This window comes from Ranitomeya variabilis, chromosome 7, assembly GCF_051348905.1.
Source record: "Ranitomeya variabilis isolate aRanVar5 chromosome 7, aRanVar5.hap1, whole genome shotgun sequence".
Taxonomy (NCBI): Eukaryota; Metazoa; Chordata; class Amphibia; order Anura; family Dendrobatidae; genus Ranitomeya; species Ranitomeya variabilis.
This window is the reverse complement of record NC_135238.1, coordinates 52,396,815-52,409,312: the sequence shown is the minus strand read 5'-3', so window position 1 is coordinate 52,409,312 and position 12,498 is coordinate 52,396,815. Positions and strand designations below refer to the sequence as shown.

The following is a 12,498-nucleotide window of genomic DNA, read 5'->3' as shown; positions in this document are numbered from 1 at the left end:
CAGAACGCCGGGGGACAGACACCGGAATGTGAGTATGTACTGTTTGTTTTTTTTACGTTTACGCTGGTAACCAGGGTAAACATCGGGTTACTAAGCGCGGCCCTGCGCTTAGTAACCCGATGTTTACCCTGGTTACCCGGGGACTTCGGCATCGCTCCAGCGCCGTGATTGCAAAGTGTGACCGCAGTCTACGACGCTGGAGCGATAATCATACGACGCTGCGACGTCACGGATCGTGCCATCGTAGCGACGAAAATTGCACTGTGTGACAGTACCCTAAGGGTATGTGACAGTCCCTAATGGTACACCACTATATGCAGCCCTCGTGTCCGCTATGGTTTTGATCACTTACCTTTTTAACATAAAAGATGATGAAATACTTTATGGTTGCTATCGCTGGAAGAAGAGGGGAATAGAAAGCTCCGATCCAGCAGATTGTCTGCCCGTACACAAGCTCTAGTACATTCTGTGGGATCTCAAATTCCTGCTGACCCCACCACTGCAGGGGCTTCCATGACAAATTCGTTACCAGCAACCTAAAAGGTACAGAATGCTGGTTATGACCCCATCAGCACAGGAAGATGTAAAGGTTGGCATCATTTTGTAAGTTTGTGGCATTATTCAAATCTATCCCTTTCTGCCGTCAAGGTCCACCGGCCTGTATGGCTCATTCATCCAAAGCTTTTTCCGGGCAGCATTCCCTTGTGTTTTGTATGGTGCAAGAGCAGAACTAGATGATAAAACTTTATTTTGTGATTGGTAATATGCAGTGTGAAAAAAAAAGCTTCCTTAAAAGCTCAAAATTCAAAGTGGATGATGAGTGGTGTCCTAACTACATCTTCACAATCCACAGAACAGTCTGGCAGCTCCTTATTCCTCACTACTCATTGAAAACATTCATGTTCACCAGCTACCTACAGTAAGTTGTATGCCCAGCTTAAGGGAGACCTATCATCGGGTCAAAAGTGGACAGTTTTTACTTTTATTTTGTTTGCATTACTCCCCTGATTATACTATATTTTTTTTTTCAAAGAGAGCCTGTCATCACGATTAGGCATGTTAAACTAAAGGAATGGGGATAATGGTGCTGTCATACTGATTTACTAGGTACATGCAGGGCAGAAATCTCAGCCTGGTTGTTCTTTAAAGGGTTGTCTGGTCCAAATCGATAAGTCTGCAGTGACTGTATGACTGCAGACTTAAGAATTCCCCCAGTGTACGCATTGTGTGCTGCGAAGATACCCTGGTTTCTGAGCTGGGACCGGCGTGAACATATGCGTAAGGCTGGGGTCACACATGCGTGTTTTACGTACGTAAGAGCGCAAAAACTACGTACGTAAAACTCGCATTACATACGGCACAATGCTTCTCAATGGGGCTGCTCCTATCAGCCGTATATTACGGATCCGTAATATACGGCTTTCTACGGCCGTACAAAATCGCAGCATGCTGCGTTTGTCAGCGTATTGCGCAAATAATACGCCAATGAAAGTCTATGGGGGCGAGAAAAATACGGATTCCACACGGACCTGCAGTGTGACCTGCGAGAAATACGCAGCGCTGTTAGTGAAAAGTCGGTAATTCAATTGCCGGCTTTTCATTTCTCCTGCACAAACCCGACAGGATATGAGACATGGTTTACATACAGTAAACCATCTCATATCCCCTTTTTTTTTGCATATTCCACACTACTAATGTTAGTAGTGTGTATGTGCAAAATTTCAGCGCTGTAGCTGCTAAAATAAAGGGTTAAATGGCAGAAAAAATTGGCGTGGGCTCCCGCGCAATTTTCTCCGCCAGAGTGGTAAAGCCAGTGACTGAGGGCAGATATTAATAGCCAGGAGAGGGTCCATGGTTATTGGCCCCCCCTGGCTACAAACATCTGCCCCCAGCCACCCCAGAAAAGGCACATCTGGAAGATGCGCCTATTCTGGCACTTGGCCACTCTCTTCCCACTCCCTGTAGCGGTGGGATATGGGGTAATGAAGGGTTAATGCCACCTTGCTATTGTAAAGTGACATTAAGCCAGATTAATAATGGAGAGGCGTCAATTATGACACCTATCCATTATTAATCCAATTGTAGGAAAGGGTTAAAACACACACACACACACACACACACACACACACACACACACACACGATTTAAAAGTAGTTTAATGAAATAAACACAGCGGTTGTTGTAATAATTTATTGTTCTCTCAATCCATCAGGAACACCCTCGCTTGGAAAAATAATAAACGCACAAGATACATACCTTCTGGTGAACCATCTCGTCCCACGAAGTAATCCATCTGAAGGGGTTAATTATTTTACAGGCAGGAGCCCTGCTAAATGCAGCGGTGTGCTCCGTGCCTGTAATCCCCGGCGAATGAAGGAAATGTAGGTCATTGACCTACATTTCCTTCAGTCGCGGTGATGCGCCCCCTGGTGGATGTCCTCATATGACCTGGAGCGTGGGAAAAAGTTCCCAGGCTGCAGTTCATGAGAACATCCACCAGAGGGCGCCTCACCGCGACTGAATGTAAGTATAGATCACTGCTTTCCTTTCAGCACCCGGGGATTACAGGCACGAGCGAGTGGTTTATCGCAGCTCTGCCTGTAATATTAGTTAACCCCTTCAGATGGATTACTTCGTGGGACGTGATCTGACATCAGAAGGTATGTATATTGTGTGTTTATTATTTTGCCAAGCGAGGGCCTGGAAATGGATTGCGAGAACAATAAATTATTACAACAACCGCTGTGTTTATTTCATTAAAATCCTTTTTAATAATGTGTGTGTGTTTTTTAACCCTTTCCAACAATTGGATTAATAATGGATAGGTGTCATAATTGACGCCTCTCCATTATTAATCTGGCTTAATGTCACCTTCCAATAGCAAGGTGGCATTAACCCTTCATTACCCCATATCCCACCGCTACAGGGAGTGGGAAGAGAGTGGCCAAGTGCCAGAATAGGCGCATCTTCCAGATGTGCCTTTTCTGGGGTGGCTGGGGGCAGATGTTTTTAGCCACGGGGGGGCCAATAACCATGGACCCTCTCCTGGCTATTAATATCTGCCCTCAGTCACTGGCTTTACCATTCTGGCGGAGAAAATTGCGCGGGAGCCCACGCCAATTTTTTCCGCCATTTAACCCTTTATTTCAGCAGCTACAGCGCTGAAATTTTGCACATACACACTACTAACATTAGTAGTGTGGAATATGCAAAAAAAAAGGGGATATGAGATGGTTTACTGTATGTAAACCATGTCTCATATCATGTCGGGTTTGTGCAGGAGAAATGAGAAGCCGGCAATTGAATTCCCGACTTTTCACATATCTCGCGCTGAATGAAATCTAAATACAGAATATATATATATGTGTCTCAATGACATATATATATATAAATATATATATATATATATATATATATATATATATATATATATATATATATATATATATATATATATATATATATATATATATATACATATACTGTATATATGTTTTCCCTAACATTTGAGCACATAAATCCATTAGATGTCGGTTTTGCAAGCCTGCGCGAAAATCTCGCAGTACGGATGGCATACGGATTACATACGGAGGATGCCATGCGCAAAATACGCTGACACACCCTGACTACGGATCACTATTTTGGGAACATTTCTCCGTATTACGGCCGTAGTACGGACGTATAATACGTGGCGTATTGTCTTACGCCATGTGTGACCCCAGCTTTATACATAGTCCCAGCCAGAACCCGACAAATGGGCGTGGCCTCGCTCCATACACTTGTATAGAGCGAGGCTGCGCCCACTAGTCGGCCATGCCCACTGGACGTCTGGGTCACTGGGGGGGGGGGGGGGGGGGGGGGGAGTGCAGCCTCACTCCATACAAGTGTATGGCGCGAGGCCACGCTCATTTGTTGGGTTATCATTTTTGACAGACAACCCCTTTAAGTTCTCTGCCACGGCCCCTCAGCTACCTCTCGTGTTGGTATCTTGATGCTTTTTCAAATTTCATGCAGATGCCATCCTAGCCGCAAGCGGCGCTGGCACAGATTGATCTGTTCGCGGGCTTCAGTACAAAGGCGACGATGTCAGCACATGAGGAAATTGACCTATCAGCGGTAAAATGGTGAAGGTGCAGATTGAGATCTCGGCAGAAATCTAAACCTGTGCATGCACAGACACCAATTTCCTGAAGCTCACGGTAAGAACACTGTGCGCATCCAACCATCTAATGATCATTAAAGAACAAGTAGGCAAAAAATGTCTGCACTGAAGGCATCTATTAAAATCAGTAGAACAGCGCCTGATGGCAGGTTCTCTTTAAATCCGCCATACAGTTCCAGAGATCTGGGCCTTTTTATGGTGCACCAAGGGGGCATGGCTCACAGGGTAATAATGCAGAAGAGTCAAAAAGACATGCCCCCAGATAATACTGCCCCCTTGGTAAGGACCATAAAAATTTGCACCAAGTAAGAGGACCCTTATCTCTAGAATAATATGGAAGATTAAGAAAACCCAACATAGATGAATACTCAGAAGATCAGCGTGACAGCCAGGATCAGAGCTGAGACCATTGATATTTATCATCTTAATGTCGAAATCAATTGCTGAGAATCATAAGAAAAGGTCAATTCTACATTACTATGAACGCCACAAAAACAAAATCCAATATTTGCACCACAGATTTTGGATCTTTACATCTTTATCTTTATTGGATCTTCTGCACTTGGATCTTTATTTTTCATTTTTCTACTAAATAGTCAAATGAATTGCCTCATTAAGAAACTACAACTCGCAAAAAAAAGAAGCCCTCATACGGCCATGTGATGGAAAGATCAAAAAAAAGTTATGGATCTTGGAAGAAATCGAAAAAGAAAAGTTAGTGCACAAACTGTAAAAAAAATAAAATAAAATTGGGAATGGGTAAAATAAAAGCTTTAGTGAATAAACAGATCAATGTAATGGATGACTGACTGATAAAGGAAATAAAGAAAAAAAGAAACACCTTACTTTCTTGGAAACTCTACCAATATGGTTACTGCCAGAATGATTAAGAAGTCAAAGATCATGAGCTTGTACATTTCTTGGCCAACCCTGGTTTCCCAACACTGTAGGAAGAGAGAATAATACATAATAGAAGATTTGCTAAGAGTTTTTTAACATTTGTACAATCTTTCCAAACATAAAACATAAAAAGGAAATAAAAAAATTATATTATAACACACACTATAGGGTTAAGACTTACAGAGGTGATGCAGAACTTCGATACTGATAACACAAGGCTAGTATAGGTCCATCGGATTGATGGGCTCTGACACCCGGCACCCCCACCGATCAATGGTTTGTAGCTCCAGGTGTAGTTGGAAGTAACCAGCACAGCTCTGTATACTGTGTAGTGGCCGCTCCCAGGTGCTGCAGATCACTACAATAAGTGTATAGCGCTGAGCTGTCCCAACTCCATACACTACTTACTCACGGAAGCCACAGGACCTGCTATTGGCAGATTGTTGGGCCGCCAATTGTAGGCATCATCATAAGGATAGACCATCAACATCTTACTGGGCAACCCTTTTAACTGTACTGGCAAATCTACCCCTTCATCTCTAGCATGGAGATATGTTTTTGCATACTGAGGACCGCATCAGTGACAGGTGAGGAACTTACAGGAGAGAAAATTGGGTATGACTGATATTTTTTCTAACTAGCTACAGGATATATGATAGCATACCCCTAGAGCAGTGTTCCCCAACTCCAGTCCTCAAGAGCCACCTACAGGTCATGTTTTCAGGATTTCCTTAGTATTGCACAGGTGATAATTGCATCACCTTCACAAACAATAATGCCATCACCTGTGAAATACTAATGAAATCCTGAAAACATGACCTGTTGGTGGCTCTTGAGGACCGGAGTTGGGGAACACTGCCCTAGAATATCCCTTCAATGAGAGATCAGTGAAGCTGTGACCCCCGATACCGCTCCCTGATCATCTCTCTTCCATATGTAGGGTCTGCTATTGCGTTTCAGCACAACTTACGTGAATGGAGCAGAACGGACAAAGCTGTGCTATGCCTGTAATCCCAGAAGTTAGCCCCCAAGAACCACACAAGGAGGGCACATGTCAGCAAACCTACATACACATTATATAGTTGACACCACTTACTGGATAGTCTATGTAGTTGTAGCCACAGGTTGGACAAGCCTTAATTGAGCAGGTAGTAATTTTATTCCATAAGGAGAAGAGCAGTACAGCAATGCTGGCCAACCGGACAAACACGCACCTGTATTGGGAAGACCAAGGGACCACCATTGGAGGAACTTGGAACCACTTTACTTTTCATATCTCCACCAACATGTATGTGATCTTACTAATGTGACTTGTATATTCTAGGCGAATACGTGAACGTTTCAGCAGTCTGCCGCCTACTGATCAGAAAGTGTGTGACCTGTGTCAAATATATGGCAATGCAGTCAGATTCCTACAGCCCGGGATCCTCGCGGCTGGAGGACTTTCTGCTGCTCTGCAAGGTGTTAGTTATTTGCTCAATGAAGCAGGAACGCAGCCCTGTACAGACAAAACTTAAAGCAAAGGACTGATAAGGAGCATGACTAAAATAAGCCGTCATAGGCCCGTGTACAGAGGTCAGATCTATATAGGGTGATGGAAGCAGGAGCTCCCGTGTCATGGGATGGGCTCTGATGGGCCTTGTGACCATTTAATGCCTATGAATACCATCCTGTAAGGCATTTTTACGGAACCGCAGATGGTGCACCGTGGGAAGATGCTGTCATGTAGGTACATCAGAAAAAAAATTATATATATATATATATATATATATATATATATATATATATATAAAAACTCACAGGGAGAGGGTTACTTACCTTATAAGAGTGAAGCGGATCTCAAAACCCGGAGAGTAGTCTTCATAGCGCACTATATATTCGAAGATGATGGGAGTGATAAAGTTGGCAATAGTGATTACAATGGATGGAAGATACTCCACCAGCAGGCTCAGCCGGTCATTCTGAGTGCTCATCTGGAAACGGGGCAAGGAGAACTATAGGCATTAATGGCTTCTTATCTGGACAACACTGCACATTACTAATGTATCTAGCGGACATGGTAATAAAAAGACTAGTCTTGTAAGAGGCTACTGACAATATGGTTTCAAAATTACCGTAAGTAATATTTTATACATTGATAACTTGCTGTCACTTTCAAAAGGGTTGTTCAGGCTTCGGGCACATAAATTCATGCAGTCATATGCAGACTAGACGTGCAAGGCGTCGCTCAATAAAAGTGTATTGAGGAAGGCCAGACGCGTCTAGTCGGAATGTGGCCAGAAGTATACCGTACTTGTGGTCACATCACTGCCTGCTCCCAGTGAATCCTGATAGTGCACACTGGGAGGATGCACAAGTCTGCAGTGATAGAGTGACTGCAGACTTGAACCCTTAGACTGGACAAACCCTCTAAGTAAATTGCAATATATAAATGTACACACACACACACACACACCCTATACCAACATCTTGTGCTACTCTGGTTTTTATAGCCTCAAAGACAACTGGAGATGAAGGGTGACAGCACTTTGCCAGCACCACTGCTCCTTCAGTCTAATGATTACTTTTCTGAAAGGGAGTCTGTCAGCACAAATTGACTGATCTAAGCAAGCACAGTCGATCAATGGACCTGTACCATGGCCGAACAGTTCAATGCATCCACTTGTTTCCCATCTGTTTACTCCATCCTCTTCCTTAATTGTCAGTTCTGACTTTACTGGAAACAGGGGAGGGTGGAGAAAGATGGAAAATCAGTAGGTGAGAAGGTGCCATGGCAAGGGTGCACAGTGTGCCTCTACTTGGATTGAAGATCATTTTGTCTTGGTAGACTGCCTTTAAGATGACCAATGTGACCCCTGTAGATCAAACATGGTACCATTATCTAGAAATAGACTACAAATGTTTAAGATGATTCAACCTCTTTAGGAAAAATACTAGGTCTAGTGACAGCTGTTCCCACTGCTGTCCACCCTGTCTATCTGATGTAATACTGCAGATACCAGTAGTTGTGAGGCAAGAAGATTCCACTCACACTGGTGCCCACCAGATCTTTCAGATCTAATACTCGAGATCTCAAAAGTTATGAGTTAAGAGAGGCTGCTCACACTGCTGTCCACCTTGTCTACCTGATCTAATACTGGAGGTACCAAGAGTGCTGAGGTAAGAAGAAGCTGCTCACACTGCTGTCCACCCTGTCTACCTGTTCTAATACTGGAGATATCAGAAGTGCTGAGGTAAGAAGAAGCTGCTCAAACTACTGTCCACACAGTCTAACTCTTCTAATACTGGTGATATCAGGACGGCTGAAGTAAGAAGAGGCTGCTCACACTGCTGTCCACCATGTCTCCTGATCTAATACTGGAGATACCAGGCGTGCTGAAGTAAGAAGAGGTTGCTCACACTACTGTCCACCATGTCTGATCTAATACTGGAGATTCCAGGCATGCTGAAATAAGAAGAGGCTGCTCACACTACTGTCCACCATGTCTCCTGATCTCATACTGGAGATACCAGGAGTGCTGAAGTAAGAAGAGGCTGCTCGCATTACTGTCCACCATGTCTCCTGATCTAATACTGGAGATATCAGGAGTGCTGAAGTAAGAAGAGGCTGCTCACACTGCGGTCCACCAGGTCTTTCAGAATTTTAAGTGGCTGCTGTAACATGGTCACAGCAGCAGAGCTTCCTATGACACACGCTCAAGGGCACCTGCAATAATAACATGTAAGGTCAACTTTCTGTAAATATGAGTGCAGCCATTTTTTGTACTATAGTGATTACCTCTCTAGACAAACCAAGTGTGATTTGCAAATTAAAAATAATTAGGAATTTACAATGACATTTCCTTTAGTTACTTTATCTTTTTCTACGCCTGGAGAACCCACTTAACTACAACAATACGGAGTACTACTCTGTTGCGGACCTCTTGGAAAATGTTATGTAAATTACCTAAGGCTGTGTGCACACATTGCAAATTTGGTGTGTTTGTTCCTTGTAGATTCTCTAGATAATCCTGAAGCAATCCTGAGGTCGGCAAACTGAATGAAAAGTCTGAAGTGTCATGCACACATAAGTATTTTTGACTTGACGATTTGGTGCAGAAAATAATCATGTCAATTCTCTGTGTGTTTTTGTCCTGCGTTTTTCACTATTGACTTCACTAAAATTAGGCAAAAACGCGCGTTTTTTTCAGCTGCGTTTTTTCCTGCCAAGAGAAGCAGAATTTACTCAACGTGTCTACATATTCTAAAAGTCTACATCTTCAAACTCCTACCCCATTAGTTCAATAGTATAACATGGATTAGTCCTGCGAACAGTGAACAGGGGCTACATAAATAGGACTAAACACTGTTACTGATCAGACCCACTATATAATCAGAGGAGAAAAGCTGACTTCTTACATTTCTGGTTATGCACCCCTGAAAGTATGGTAATGGTGCCACCCTCCTGACAATCTCTAGGTCTCTTATCTTACCAGCGGCACCTGGTGCGCACAGATGGATACTCACGGCATTGCTATTCTCTTGTGAATAGGTCGTGGCCAAGTAGACTGCATAGAAGCAGCCACACAACACTGCAACGACAATAATGTTCAGGAAAATTCTCAAGGAGTAGATTTTAATCGTTTCTCTCTGCGTTCGCTTCTGCTTTCTGTGCCGCAATCTTTCTTCTGCTAAATCAGTCTGCAAGGAAAAACAATGAACTGATAAATATCTAGGAGTTAATAAAGTGAAGTGTGCCAATACTGGCGGCTGACTAAGATGGTAAACATTTCCTTGGAAGGATCTGTGACTTATTTAGTCAAAGGCTGAGTCACACATAACGATATCGTTAACGACATCATTGCAACGTCACGCTTTTAGTGACGTAGCAACGATACGCTAACGATCTCCTTATGTGTGACAACGACCAACGATCAGGCCCCTGCTGGGAGATCGTTGGTCGATGGGAATGATCAGGACCTTTTTTTGGTTGCTGATCACCCACTGTCATCGCTGGATTGGCATGTGTGACGCCGATCCAGCGATGTGTTCACTTATAACCAGGGTAAATATCAGGGCCGCGCTTAGTAACCCGATATTTACTCTGGTTACTATTGTAAAAGTTAAAAAAAAAACAGTACATACTCACATTCTGATGTCTGTCACGTCCCCCGGCGTCCACAGGGTTAAAACTGCTTTCAGCAAGAGCGCTGCTAATATGCACGCGCTGCTGCCGAGAGCTTCCCTGCACTGACTATGTCAGCGCCAGCCGTAAAGCAGAGCACAGTGGTGACGTCACCGCTGTTACTGCCGGCGCTGACACACTCAGTGCAGGGAAGCTCTCGGCAGCAGCGCGTGCATATTAGCAGCGCTCTTGCTGAAAGCAGTTTTAACCCTGTGGATGCTGGGGGACGTGACAGACATCAGAATGTGAGTATGTAGTGTTTTTTTTTTAACTTTTACAATAGTAACCAGAGTAAATATCGGGTTACTAAGCGCGGCCCTGCACTTAGTAACCCGATGTTTACCCTGGTTACCCGGGTGCTGCAGGGGGACTTCGGCATCGTTGAAGACAGTTTCAACTATGCCGAAGTCGTTCCCCTGATCGTTGGTCACTGGAGAGAGCTGTCTGTGTGACAGCTCCCCAGCGACCACACAACGACTTACCAACGATCACGGCCAGGTCGTATCGCTGGTCGTGGTCGTGATCGTTGGTAAGTCGTTTAGTGTAACGGTACCTTAAGAAAACAAACTAAATTTGCTTAACTAGAAGTGACAAAGTCCATAACAAAAAACGTAATGGGAACTTAATGGCAGTTATTTTGTGATGATGAATATTTAAGGTGCAATGGAAAGATAAAAGTTGGCCAAAATGTGCTGCTGGTTGCCCGTGCCACCAGCAGCTGACATCTCTCACGCTAGGTCTCTTTAGATGATATGTGTGTCATTGCAAAACATCTTACTGAACTCATCGCAGCCACAGAACTTTACATCAGGTGCACCCGTAGGACACGTGTATATGACTGGAATAAGGCTGTATTCTCATGGCCATAAAAGCCTGAAAACGCTTTCAACCATGTCTCTTAGAAGAGTTGAGCAAAAAGTGAACATACCAGGACCCTGTGAACCTCCTCCTACCTGCCCAGAGCCTTTTTTGATTAGTAGTCCCTGACTTATCCCTGATTGTTGCGGCTACCTGGCAATGTACAGTACTAAAAGTAACCAAAAAATTCAGTTCACCCTTGAAGGAAACCAGGCAAGTTTCTGTTGTGGGGAAGCCAAGAGTCTTGTTTCTGCCAGACGTTGCTATTGCTTGTGAAGGAAGAGAGTCCAGCTTCTATCCATAAAATCAAATCCTTTATTTCATGATTAATTGGCAACACTAAAATATCATCAGACCAAGTATAAGAATGCAGCAGCCGTTCGAAAGGTGACTGGTTTCACCTCCTTGCACCCCTTATCCCCAATCATGCCCATGCCTAGGAATATTTTAGTGTTGCCATATCTATTTTAATCATGACATAAAGGATTCGATTTTATGGATTGAAGCTGGACTCACTTCCTTCACAAACAGCACTTTGAACAACTTGCCTAAGGTGCAGTTTTATCCCAAAATGTTAATGTTTTTACTACATTTGCACGATCACTTTTTTTCCTTTTTTGCGGGATGAGTTAGTGCGGTTTTGATTTACATACGACTGATTGCTTTCCCTTCAGGTGCTATGAACAAGAAACAGCAATTTTGGCATTATTTTTTTTAGCACTCGTTGTAGAAAAGAATCTGATCCCTTTATCGGGTTGTTAAAGATGCGCTGATGCCATTTATCTGGGTTTTTTTTTAATCTATTTTTAAAGTACCACTCCCGTGGGTTTCTTTTTAAAAATGGCAGCCATAAAGTGTCATTCTTAGGCCCTCGGCTACCATAAAAATGCATTGGCACCCCAAAATCCCATCACAGGGGGCTATGAGATGGCCTAGCCACTTACATGCAGTAAGTCACTATCTCATAAGGGGTTAAACGTCTGAGATCACCGGTATTTGCAGCCCTGGTAATTGCAGAGGGGTGTCAGCTGTATGTTACTGGACAAAGGTGAGGATGAAGACTTTCCATTGTGTTTAAGGCAGAATAAGAAAAGGATTCATGACATAGCAAACAAAGAGACTCCATGGCTACGTGTCACTCGCCTGTAACTCGTGCAGCAGAGTGCTGTGCTTCAGACGAGCATAGTACTGGTCTTTAATACAGAAATCCCAGCCGGCAAATATTTTATTGCAGAAGCTCTGAAATCTTTCTTCATTGTGTACAAGGCTGCGTTTAAAGCCTTCCACCGCCCTGGAGAGAACATGCAAAAATAAAACGTCAAGTTCTTAGTCAATAGCCTATAATCCTTCTTAGGCTGGGATCACACATACGCGAGATACGGCCGAGTCTCGCAGGTGAAATCCCTCTTCTGGC

General features: G+C 43.6%; 1 protein-coding gene across 1 annotated transcript in view; it reads right to left on the bottom strand.

Annotated features, from left to right (window-relative positions):
* The window catches only part of TMC7 (transmembrane channel like 7), a 34,661-nt gene that overhangs the window by 5,173 nt on the left and 16,990 nt on the right, over window positions 1-12,498 (bottom strand). Inside the window, exons 7-12 of the mRNA XM_077275081.1 lie at window positions 12,228-12,375; window positions 9,569-9,742; window positions 6,881-7,035; window positions 6,159-6,276; window positions 5,009-5,106; window positions 353-536 (exon numbers count right to left, since the gene is read on the bottom strand). Coding sequence (XP_077131196.1) covers window positions 353-536; window positions 5,009-5,106; window positions 6,159-6,276; window positions 6,881-7,035; window positions 9,569-9,742; window positions 12,228-12,375 — 877 coding nt within the window. The remainder of the gene's footprint in view (window positions 1-352; window positions 537-5,008; window positions 5,107-6,158; window positions 6,277-6,880; window positions 7,036-9,568; window positions 9,743-12,227; window positions 12,376-12,498) is intronic.